General features: G+C 39.5%; 1 protein-coding gene across 8 annotated transcripts in view; it reads left to right on the forward strand.

Annotated features, from left to right (window-relative positions):
• The first annotated feature begins 984 nt into the window (after nucleotides 1–984).
• The window catches only part of arap1 (ArfGAP with RhoGAP domain, ankyrin repeat and PH domain 1), a 35,768-nt gene continuing 24,024 nt past the window's right edge, over nucleotides 985–12,728 (forward strand). For 6 of the 8 annotated variants that reach the window (XM_028419460.1, XM_028419464.1, XM_028419465.1 and 3 more), the window contains exons 1-3: nucleotides 985–1,171; nucleotides 7,205–8,307; nucleotides 12,494–12,681. In XM_028419460.1, coding sequence (XP_028275261.1) covers nucleotides 7,283–8,307; nucleotides 12,494–12,681 — 1,213 coding nt within the window. In that variant the 5' untranslated portion in view covers nucleotides 985–1,171; nucleotides 7,205–7,282. Of the gene's footprint in view, nucleotides 1,172–3,528; nucleotides 3,564–5,801; nucleotides 5,818–7,204; nucleotides 8,308–12,493; nucleotides 12,682–12,728 lie in introns of those variants that run through there. The other 2 variants (XM_028419458.1, XM_028419459.1) reach the window with 2 other exon arrangements.

Genomic DNA, 12,728 nt, shown 5'->3' on the forward strand with positions numbered 1-12,728 from the left:
GAATGCGACTTGAGGGAACCTAACTAACTGAATCATGAAGTGACACACACACACACAGACAGAGGCCATGATAATGGACACATTTTCCCGTCAGCAGTCTAAAAACCATGATGAACATTATATGTATGAACCAGCACAGTGAAACGTGTCGTACAGGCAGGATGTCTTTAGCTTTTTGTTAGGAGCCACCTAGGACATCAGGATCTACAGCACCATATGACTGTATTACTGCAACTTTACCATTTCTCTTCACTGTTGATGAAATTAAATGAAAAGAATGCACTTGAAAAAACTCGCTCTGCAATAAATATGGGTTTTCCCTATCATTTTAAGCTATTTTTTTTTGGTAAACCCGCATTTGCTTTTTTATTCTTAGTGGTGAGTGGTTGCCCTCTTCTGGTTATTATGGGACCTTACAATGAAAACATGAAGTAGTCTGCTTTTATAAATGCCACATCACCGTTACCGGGTCACAGTAGATTATTTTTAGGATTATATTTACCTGTTGTGTCCCCATGTGGGCTCTGGCTTGGAACTGGCTTTAATCCATTGAATAGTCAATGAGTCAGGAGCTGAAAGGTATTATTGCTGAGGAACACATAGGTCTCCAAAATTCAACTTACACGTATTTTTTCAGTTTATCTTAGGGTTTAATAATAGTTACTTGTGCCTTTGTACCACTGTCTAACTTGCATGTGAATCATTGACATAAGATAACTCTGTTTAAGCTTTAATTCTCGCTTCTGAGAGGTAAATGGGAGTGTTAATCGGCATTTGCATGTAAACACGCCTGGTCTGTCCAGTCTGTCTCAGCGGTCACATGATGGTTTCACGGAAGTTTTGGGATTTTTATCTTTATCAAGTCGGCCATAGTTTCTAAAGAAAAACAGTCAACAATAATGTTGTTGCCTTAAAGAATAAAACACAACAAATGTTGAAAAATTCTACGCGTATTTATTTTGAAAGGTGTTCCCGGAAGTGAGACTTTCTTCTTCGCTGCGGCTCCTCACCCGCCGCCTCGCGCCTGTGAGAGAGTCGCTTGTTGCTGCTTTTCGGCCGTGGGAGAAAAAATGTGAGCCGCTACTCGGCGTCGCAGTTTTGTCCACTAATTCGTCCTCGGAGACAAAATCTTTATTTTATCAAGTGGGACACTTGCGAAGACTCGTCAGGGGTAAGTAAATTACAACTTGTTATTTTTTCCCAGGAGGAACTGTCCCGGCCAGCTGATAAGAGTAAACTTAAACACACCAAGTCAACAGTAGGATGTCCAAACTCTGAAAGTGTTACTAGGCGAATTGACCGTTAGCTTCAATGCATCGTTAGCTTAGCCGGCTAAATAAAATAAAACATTTTGGCCTAAAGTTTTGAAAGTTCTGTGTCCAGTTCTGCTTTTGGCAGTTTAGTAACTGAACAGAGAAGGAAACAATGCACTGTCTTTATTTTAGTTGATGTATAGTTTTAATACATGTTTCTTGCTTACTTCTCTCTCCGTCGAACTGCTTATCCCCACGGGAATTTATTATTGCTACCCTGATCGCATGGATGTTGACAGTTCAAATTCTTTAAGTAAACTTAAAAGATGTGTGATTGGACCTTAGTGTGTGTGAAGAGAGGTTGTATTTCTTACATCGTGATTTTTACGTGTGTGTCAGCAGGTGGATTGTTGACAGGTGCTCATCCAGGCTTTGCACTCTGCTGTAGTAGGAGTACAGTATATTTCTGTTTTTATGCGCTCCAGTGCGAGCCTGCCTTCTGTATTTGTGCTGTTTTGACTTCATACACTGAGATGTTAAGGTGTGAACTCATGTCATTTGTGAATCCGTGTAAACAAACTCTAAGATAAGTTGTTGAGATAATATCTTTTTTTCCGTTTCATTGAAATAGTTTCTTTTTAAATATAGATGTGATCTGTTTGGTATGGTCTTCTCAGTCAAAGAGGAACATTGTTTGTGCAGGGTAAAAGACTTAAAATAGACACTATTTACATGCCTGGGTTTATCTTCTAAAGACACTTAAAATTTGTGAATGCAAATTTTCATCAACAGTTCAGTTTTGACTGTGGCAGCTCTGTTCCTGCCTGTTATGGTTAAATAATTACTTTTACTTATGTGTTCAGTTAATAATAGCCAGTGTTTTTTATTATCAGTGTAGGTTTGTCACGGTGTCAGATGATGGATCTCATCAATATTTGTAGAAAAACTGGCTCAAACCATGGTGGCTATCCTGAATCCCTGATTCTCTCTCATTTTTTGACATAACCTAAGGAACAGTCACAATGCTGTTAAGTCCAAACTCTCCAGAAAGTTATTCAGCTATGATGTGACTTTGGTTGGCGTCTGTAGCAAAGGCCATGTAGAAATTAGATGGAGATTCCAATGGACAAATTGAATGTAATCACAGATTCTGTCTGGTAGTCACCAAACTAAATATCTAAGAAAATTAACTTTGTGACAGACTTGTTTGGGTTTCAGCAGCGCACCCTCGTAAGATTTGTCAAGTAACATTAGCAAACTAATTTTAGAAGCTTTCTTATATGCTAGCTGTGTAAATGTGTCCTTTTAATAAATGAAAATAAATATACAGGTTGCAGACATAACATAGGCCTGAGGGTCACAGGCCCTTACAGAAGCCAAAACTTTATTGTATCAAAGGGCAACACAAATATAGCTTGCTAAAATGTTTTTTGCAGTCATCAAAAATAGCTGTTGTAGCAGTATCATGGTACCCACTAACCCTTTTTTTGCCCTGCATTAAACTGCTCCCCAACACCCATAAAGTAGATTTACAAGATGTTTCTTATCAAATCACAGATAGAAGCATATGTCTCTACCCCACAACCTGAGGTTTTGTGTCTGTCAGTGTGAGATGCATGCTTTGCTAAGTAAAGCCAATTCAAATTCACAATCTTGTTTTACTTCTATTGAGGAAGTAAGCTTTAAATTATGTATGAATCATGTCCGTATCATTGCAGTTGAAAGGTTAGTCTATTTCCATCTGTTTCCATTATCTTGATCCCCCTTTGATGTACCAATTGAGTTTTTTTTCTTCCTATGTCTCATACACTCACTCGATTACTGGCAATTGAATCACTCATGAGGTGACAAGAAGGATATTTCAGTTGTTGAGGACAGATAAAACTGTGTGATTGCAAAATTACATTGGTCAAATGACAAGAAGACATAATAACTGGAGCCTGTGATACAATGACATCATGAACGGAATGAAAGGTTATACATTTAACTTAAGGATTGTACATATTCTCAAAATGGATCATTCAAAAATGTAAGTGAATGCACATTGTTGTTACATGTAGCTAAACAAATGCAGTATAATGCTGCCTAAAGTCCTGCAACAAATCTTTTCTTAACAAAGCGTATGAGTAAATCCTCTTTAGGTCTTTACGTGTTTGGATGGTCATTTTGAGCTAATAACTAAGCTGCAGCAGTATTTTCAGTAATACCAAGTGAAAATATGATCCACCTCAGATTTTTGTTACAGGCCTGATGACTTAATGACCAACTGAATGAAAGGATTCCAAGATAAACAGTGGTGACTAGGTTGAGGTGAGTTGCTATAGAAAATATGTTGCACCCTGAAGCGTTAGCAGTAAGTGTGTGTATGCATGCACACACAGTTGTTCACTAGAGGACATTGTTCGGATAGATTGCTGTACTGGCAGGACTGAGTCACTATTCAGCTCTAATTGAAAGTGGGCTGAAAGCAGCAGTGTGTCTAGTGGTGTGTGTATGAGTCATGTCCTTTGTGTGTGTGAGTGTGTTCTTCAGCAATTCAATGCAAACCAAGGACAACATATTGATCAAACTCTGAGGTTAAATGAAAAAGTTATGGAAATGCAAATTTGACACATCTGGCAATATACTGTGCAGCTTCACTGTGTTAGCTGCCCAGCAAAGCAAGAATGTAGGTGGCTTACATTCTAACATTGTGAAGACTGACTTTGGGACAAACATTCATTAAACGTGCAGTAGTTCGTATCAGTACATCCAAAGCGATTTTAATAAACAAGGAAATGCACTTAACCACATAATAGCTGAAACACTGAGATCATGATAACGTTGATATCCTGCAGTCTTTACATGTTGTGTTAGCCTGTAGATGTGCCATTAGCTTTCCTAGCATTGTTTTTTGCAAGGTCATTGTAGGAAGTAAAATGCCACAGCATGTATTGATCCCATTCAGAAAGTCTTTCAGTTGGTGTTGTCATTACCTGGACTGAAGGTCTGTTTGAATTTGTCTTAATATTTGTCTAACATACTGACAGCCTTTCCAAGTGGTCTCAACCACATCAGCAAAAACACTAACATCAATACATGTTATAAGCTATTATTAGCATTAGTAAATTGAATAGACCACTAGTACTCTTTCTTACACTGCAACATTTCAACTATAAGAAGAATCTGAAATAAATTGCATTTAAAGGCTTGAAATGATATATCCCTTTACAGCTGCTGTTGATTTCATAGTGGCAGTGAGGTTAGTGTTGAACCGATCACAATTGTACACACAGAGTTATCACAATGCAGTGCTGTGTCAAGTTCTAGGCCTCTAGTTTCCTGCTGTACTACTATATGTGTGATGTGATAGTATAACTTAATTTTCTATTGAACGTTTCACATGAAAGGGGATCTAAACTTTTGTTAGCATTTGTTGTATATCAAGCCTGAAGATGATTAGGAAGCAGTTCCTTTCACTTGACCTTTGTAAGAAGTAGGTTAAAGGAAATTGTAACAGGTGCATTTCACTATGTAACATGATAGAGTGGTCGTGCTGCAGAGGATTTTACATAACGGCATATTCAACACCCTATGTTGGACCAGAAAGTTTAAAATTCACATCATGTGACTGATAAAAAAATGCATAGAATGAAATTAGGATTCTCCTAGGAATGTCACCCTTCCTATGTTTGTAAAAAATATGTGAATGTATTAGGCTGTGTTTCATAGCCAGACCTCTTTAGCCTTGACTGTACACTGTAATAGTGTACTGTAAATGTGGTGAGTAAAGCGGACAGCAAAAATGACATGGTGTGTTTTTAGTGTTTGCAGAGGTGTTAAAGAGAAAATGTGTGGAGATCATTTGACTGATTTTGTTCGCACGGCCCTGCAGGCTGATAGTGTCTTTTGAAACAATCTCAGGGAAGTAAGCAGTTACTCCTCATGTCAGCTAGTGCTCATCACATTCCAAATGAGGAATCTTTGATATCCGTTTCTGTGTCAAAGCAAAAAGGGATATGAGACCTGAAAAACAATTGGTGAGGCAACCCCCCCACCCTCCAGGAACATTCACACTCACACACAAACTAACTCGCACAATATTATTAGGTGAGCACTTGTTTTAGAGTGTGTGAGCAGCCTCCAACCCCCACCATGATTTCCTTCCTTCTTGTTAGTGTGTGCGTGTACTTGCCTAGGCAACAGAATGCCCCATTGTAAAGGCAGCACAGAGACCCTGTTATTGGCAGCTTTCTGAGTGGGAGGGAGCGAGCATGGATAAAGATGGAGGGAGAGAGTGGAGAGGTGAATGAATTGAGAAATGTTGGTTGGAACTGCAGAAAAAAATGGAAGGAAAGGAAAAGAACTGCACTTATGGTTGATTTCAGCAGCTGAAAGAATATGCTGACAGTTTTGTGAATTGTTTGCCTTGCTGCTGACAGTCAGGTGAAAAGATCTGTATCAGTTTTGTTTGCATCTGAGAGGCCTCGGTTGTGATTAGCCACATACAGCACAGCGGAGAAGGGAGGTGGAAGGTGCCTCTTTCAGAAGTGGGAAAAATTGAGGTGATTAATCAGTTGAAAGGGTAAGAAAGTATGTCCTTTAAAAACAGTTTTCACTCATCCTGTACTCAAAAAATCTATGGTGTGGCTGCACACATTCAAGCCTTCAACAAGAGTGAAGTGAAGTTTTTGTCACCTTTTAAATGAGTGTTTAACACCGCTTGGTGTTGACCTTAAATTCATCAACGCCCTCACACGAGGCTATAGTCTTCACTGAAACAAAGCGCTGAGATAAAACAAAAAAAGATGCTGACATCCTGGATAAATTATGCGTGTGTGCAAAAATGTAATTTTTGCTTGTGTGTTTGTTTATCCAGGGTGCACACTCCAGATGACCAGACTGTATTTCATTGCATGGACTGTTTCTGAGTTCCTCAATTCAAAAATAGGAACTGCGTTTAATCAGAGACAAGCGCAAGATTCAGTGTCTCCATGTTCTCTGGCTAAGGAAACATTTAAGAAGAAATGTACCACATTCATTTCAACACACACTCAGCCTTAAAAGCTTCCACCTACAGTCATTAAAATGAAATGTAGTTCTACACATACTAATTAATTAATGACTTTTAGCTGATCACATAGATGTATTTTACATTCTTGTTTTGTCAAGGTACATATCCAGTGTCTTGAACCTAGTGATATTCAGTGTGCAGGTCCCACATTAGACTGTGTGTGAAGAAAGACAGCATTTGTGGCTGTGCCTGGAAAACCAGCAGCTTCCTGTGTGGTCGGAGGTATGAGGCAGAGAAATAAAGCCAATGCAGAAGGTGTTTAACTAAAACGTTTGGCAGCAAAAATGCGGAAATTGTTTCTGTCAAGCAGGTTTGCTGCACGTGAATGCTAGGAGCTGGAACTCAGTCTGAAGACTGTCACAATACTTTATGTGCCAAGACTTAAAAAAACCTGGAGTGGATAGGGTGCTAAGAGAGTGCTAATGGAGAGGGATCAGAATACTTTGTGGAATCTTGAATCCACTTATGCTGCATTCAATACTGGAGTGGAGAGCTGAAGGGAGAACTGAGTGTCTGTCAAAACTTGCCTTGTATGTTGTACGTATTGTGTCATACTCTAAACTTCCTCTCATAGTGGTCTGTTGTGAAATTGCATTCATTTTGTGTACGTCCAATGTCTTTCTATGTGTTCAGTATTATAGTTATAGTTATATGTTTGTAAGTCTTCAACAGAAATACTGGTGAGAATAGTAGTCTTCATCAAAATGAATGAAGTGGAAGGGAATATTACTGTTTATTTATTTATTACTCTTTAAATGAGGTGAGAGACCTCTAAACCTGTTAGTTCAATTCAATATATCAATCATACATGTTTGTCTTTCTGAATCCATTTTACTTGTGAAAAACCCTGAAGGGGCATGTGTTTTATTAAAATGTATGTGTTTTGTTTCTTCCGCAGGTTGTGTGAGCCATGATCTGAAGTGGACCCTGTGAATGTCGACCCTTTACACATGCTGGACACCCACACAACTCAGTCATGTCTCAGTCCGATTCCTGTACAGATGTGTGGGACTGGCTATGCATGCTTCGACTGGAGCAGTATTCTAATGCATTTCAGAGTGCCGGGTTGGCATCGTTGCGACAGTGTCGCAACCTCACACCAGATCAGCTGGAAGAGATGGGCATCACCCTGCCAGGACACCAGAGACGCATCCTGGCTAGCCTGAGCAAAACACATGGTAGTCATGATACACACTCTCACTTTGAACAATCTGAGAGATCAGAGGAAATGGGTCAAGCTGAAATATTGTGGAGAGAGAGGCCTGTGCCAACACCAGTAGAAGAAAAACCTGAGAAAAAGCAAGGGGAGTCACCGAGACCAATACCTAGGGAGAGAGAGAAACCAGTCCCTAAGGAGAGACAAGCATACAGACCTCAAGAGAACACTAAAGAAGAAGATGAGAAGAAGCCAGTTCCTGGACAAAAACAAACAGAGCCTGGAAGAGAAAAAGCTGAAGAGAGTAACGGAGGACTGGATGGAGACAGAGGAAAGCCAGTGCCTAAAGAGAGGACGAAGTTTCGCTCAAGTGCTCCAGCTGACTGTAACTATAGCTCCCTCGGCTCTCCATCCTCTGACACCTCTTTACCCCCAGTCCCCCCACGGAGCATGCCCAACTGCCCTCCACAGCGTTTCACCTCTTCTATGTCCTCTCTTCCTCCAGCTCAGACCCCTGCCTCCCCTAAACTAGACAGCCATGCAGTCATAGCACCTACTGTACAGCCCAGGTCTGTGTCCTCGAGTTCCACCCCAGTCCCCACATATGCACCGGTCCGCTCACCCAACCTCTCCTCCACCCAAACTAGGCCTCAGACATTAGCCATTCAGCTGCCTGCACAACATCTGGAAGTAGATATAGGTAGAAAATCTTCACCAATCTCCCCCACCGCCTCCCCTATCAATGAGAGAAATGCTCCACCTCTCCCTCCCAAGGTAGGGACAGGACCCAAAGGCCCTCCACCAGTCCCACAGCGGATTCTAACACAGACTGCCAAAACTCAGAGGTAAGGCTGTTTTTGAAATAATCCTTATTGCAGCGCCCTTATGTTGCTGTGTTTGTGGTTTGATATTAAGTTCACTTACAACATTTTTTAAAAAAGGCACACACTCAGCGGGTTACCAGTGCAACATTTTAGTCATTTTAGTCATTTGGATCCAAACTGACATTTTCTCCCACATTGCATAAATACAACTTGCTTTTGGTTAACTCTTTACTTTAATTTGGACAAATTTATTGAATTTCTGTATGGTAGAAGGTTATAAACTTATTTTTTCAAGTGTTTACTATTTTGTGTTGTATAAAGGATACAATATGTTCAGCTGTGCTGTGAGAAATGCTCAAGTATCTTTCCTGTGAAATGGTTGTGGGTTGTGCTGCCACTTGTTGGCCAAGTTGAAAAAATGCATCTTTTCTCAACTTAAGTATCAGTTAAGCCACAGAGGTTTATTGGGTACTTTAAAGTACTTCCTGAAAAGAGGACAAGCCTAGTGGTTGGTTGAAAACAGTGTGTGTTTTTACTATTGTACACTTTTTAATTACTATTTGTACAATATGATGAGTTTGGCAGATGGTAAAAGCACGCAGACATTACATGTCTCTGTGTTATTGTAGTTATAGCAAACATAAGAAAATCTTTTCTTGTTGTGTTTCATAACCTGTAAGGAAAAGAAACTTAAACCTCGCATCAGGCATTGGACTTGTTCTGTTATGAGTAACATTTGTTTTCCTGTGTTTTAAAGGGAAACTAGTTATAGAAAAAGAGAGGAAGTTACAATGGAGAACAAAACAGAGTGGTTAAAAAAAAAAGCTTAGCTTAGCCTGTGTGAGTGACGGGAAGAACGAGAGTGAGGAATAAAGAGAGTGAGGAAGACTAAAGTGAATTGTAACCAGGAACCAGCACAGACCTTTGCAGCGTCTATCTGAACACATTCACACACTCACTTGCTTCACTCTTCCTTGTCTGTGCTGTTGCCTCCTCCCATCTTCTAGTCATTTCCTCCTGCTTTTATGGTGTGTTTGTGTGTGTGTGAGATCATCAAGAAGAGGACTCCTTTTGAACATGTAACAGGTAACATTTATTGAACCTCTATCTGTACATATTTATTCTCTGTCTGTAGTAATGTTTAGCATGCACTCTCTTCTTCTCTCCATGCTGTTCTGTCTTTCAAACAAAGAAAGTGCTCTGTCTTCCTTGCTGTGTTTCTCCTCTGTCACTGCTGTGCTACTTTAATTTAAGTGAGACAGTGAAGCTACGGTTATATTTAAGAGATGTTTTACTCGAACTAGGTGAAGGTGGTTTCAAGTTTTAATATTTCAACATGAAACCAGACAATATGTTCTGTCCTCGGGCAATACATGTTTATGGAACTGACAGTGGCATTGGTGTGTTATCTGTACATCTACAAAGAATCCAAAACAAACAAGAAAGATGGGATTTTGCAAAGGCATTCCTGGTATGTTTATCTGGCATGGTGATAATGTTTGTCAAACTGCTACGTTTAGATTAGATTTAACACTTCTAACGCATGGAAGCCATGCTGGCTTACAAAGGTGCTCATTTGTATCGGTAACGTTGAATAAATTTGAACTGTTTAACTTTCTACACACACATTGTGTGGGAGGAAAAGAAAGAAACATCAAGTACATAGTTTCGTCAGTGTCAGTGTCATAAGTTACCTATCAGAGACCAAGTTATATATAGAAACTAGCTAGCAGACCCCTCTGAGCACTCTTCCTCTGTTAGCAAGGAGGAACTGTGTCACCAGTTTCCCGTCATTGTTGGTTGTATGTATAATTTTTTGTTTTATTATTGAGCACAATTAATGCATAGCTTGTGTATTTTTAATCGTATTTAAAAAATGTAAGTTACTTTTAGTTTTTGTTTCCTACTGTTTTGCTTTGGCCATTGTGAACAAACATAAACCAGTTTCCATGAGTTATGTTATTTGATTAATTAGTTGAGCTTTGTTAAGAAATGCAGTGACCAAGTTGTTTTGCCATAATATGTGACTAATATCTTGTATTTTTAGTTTTTTTTTTTAAGTTATGGGAAGGAAACAAAAAAGTGGGAGGATTAAAGAGGAACTTTCACAATACTGGATGGATAGAAAACTAGACTTATGTACTCATTTTTGATTTTCCCATCAGCATGTCAGCATACATACACTCTTTAGCATTGTGAAATAAATCCATTTATTATTGTTTGGGCCTGACAAGACTTATTGACTAAGCCTAACAGTGAGAAAAGAAGCATAAAGCAGCATAAAAAGTTAAATGAATTGAATTGCATCTCTTGCCCTTATATACTTCAAAATCTGTCCTATGTTGTATTTGCAGACATGATAATGAACTCTGTTGACTATGTTAAAAGATAAAGCATAATGTATAAACTTCCATCTGCACAGAAGGGTAAATTAGTAATAATTCTCTATTTTCACATTATCTTGCCAATTATTCAGCTACTCAGCTGTCAGATATTTGGCACAAAAAGCTGATGTAGAACAAAATATACCACACTCCTATAGCACTATAGCACATAGACTGGATTGGGCTTTCCACAATGATCAGGACTGCATTCATACCTACTGTCTAATACATTTTGTATTTTGCATCAGTAGATAAGTAAACAAGAGAACTTTAGTTCTATGTGTATATGTTCTGCATTTTGGCACGTTTTAAATATGCTGGTAAAATGATTTGGCCCAGATATTATTGACATGCGAACGTAAGATGTGAGATCAAGATGAGGGTTGATGTGGTGTTAGTGGTAAAGTGGTTGTTCCACTGGACTGACTTTGAAGAGTGTAAATAAGTTTATTGACACAAAAGACCAAAAGTACAGGGTGTCCAAGTTCATTTGCATGGATGGAGTGGGGAGTCATTTTCTTAAAAAATATAACACACACACACACACACACACATCTATTCCAGGAACAGAGGTATTTTAGGCATGTCCAACTCTTTGGAGACTCTGGGCAATACCCACAAGGTTCTAAATGAATGACACAATGTGGCTGAGATCCCAGAGAAAGAACACAAGTAAATGACTAGGAAGACTATAATGGCTGAAATACTTAGCCTGCTATTCTAACTGTGGCCCAAGAAAATGCATGTATTGTCTCTGTATGTCTCTGTTTGCTTCTTCATGGTCTTGTATTGCATTGAATTGCACATACATTCATAATGTGCTGCTGCTAAAATTATTGTTCATGTAGTAAAATTGCTTTACATTGTGCTTAACCTGGATGTAAGCAACCTAGCAAGATATAAGCTGTATTTTTAAGCCTTGTACTACCAAATATACGAAAAAGCGCGTCTTCTTGAAGCCAGTGAGGAAATTTACAAACAGATTTTTGTTGATGATCTAATAGAAATAGTGTAATATCAGTGATTTTAATGTGGAGAGTTTCTCTTTTGTCAGTCAAATTTGTTTCTCACACTGAATGTTATGACTCGGCACCCATAACTTCAGAAGGATTTGCCAAGATGATGATAAATAGAGTTGCTGGGAATAGAACAGAAGCCTGTTTTTCTGGTCCTGCTGAGTCTAAAAGGTGTTTCCTTGAGGCTAACCAGAATTAAGCTGCTACAGTAATAAAGGCAGGAGAGCTACAATGCCCAACCTTATTTTTCAACATGATACATTGTACAACTTGGCACATAAATAGCCATATACTGTGTGTCTCTGTGTGTATGTATTTACTCTGGTATGCAGTGTTTACATGATGATGGTAGCTTGGAGCTAAGGCAGGTTCAGACCTGCCAGAAGTAGAAAAAAGAAAAGGCGACAGTCAGCAGGAGAGCATGGGGACACAAGCTTCCCACAATTGTGGGTTCAGTTCTTTAAGTGTCACAGAGCAGCAGTCAATACTTTGTACTGAATCATTTTACAACAGTTTCCTTCTTGAGTCCTGGGAGAAAGCACAACGTTGTTTCCAGCAGCAGGATGTTTTATAGTTGTTACTTGGAGTCAAATCTCAAACATCGTCATCATTAGTAGATTTTATGATAGAATGAGAAAAAAGTAGCAGAGAGAGTTAAAAAGAGATCACCTTCCTTTCTTTCCAGAAGATGCATAGAATCAGCCGTCTGCGTGGAACTTTTACCTGTTCAGAGACTGTCATGGTGTGCAAGGAGGATGCTCCTCTTCCTCAAACCTCTGTTGACCTGTCCTCTCCTTGATCTCCCAGCCCATCTCCCACCAAGACCAGCACGGATGAGACGCAGAGAGACGTGACTTCGCTGAAAGAACCAACTCCACACATCCCACCTCGAGTTAGGACTCCTCAAACGCACGAACACACACAACAGTCAGCTCCACCTGACACACAGCCAGCTCTGCCTGCTAGAAGGGTCCCCCCACCTCCCTGTCCGTACAGTAAGTAGTATAACCTACCTCTTATATGATTATTAGACACTGGGGAG

Source organism: Parambassis ranga, chromosome 13 (assembly GCF_900634625.1).
Source record: "Parambassis ranga chromosome 13, fParRan2.1, whole genome shotgun sequence".
In the NCBI taxonomy this organism is placed as follows: domain Eukaryota; kingdom Metazoa; phylum Chordata; class Actinopteri; family Ambassidae; genus Parambassis; species Parambassis ranga.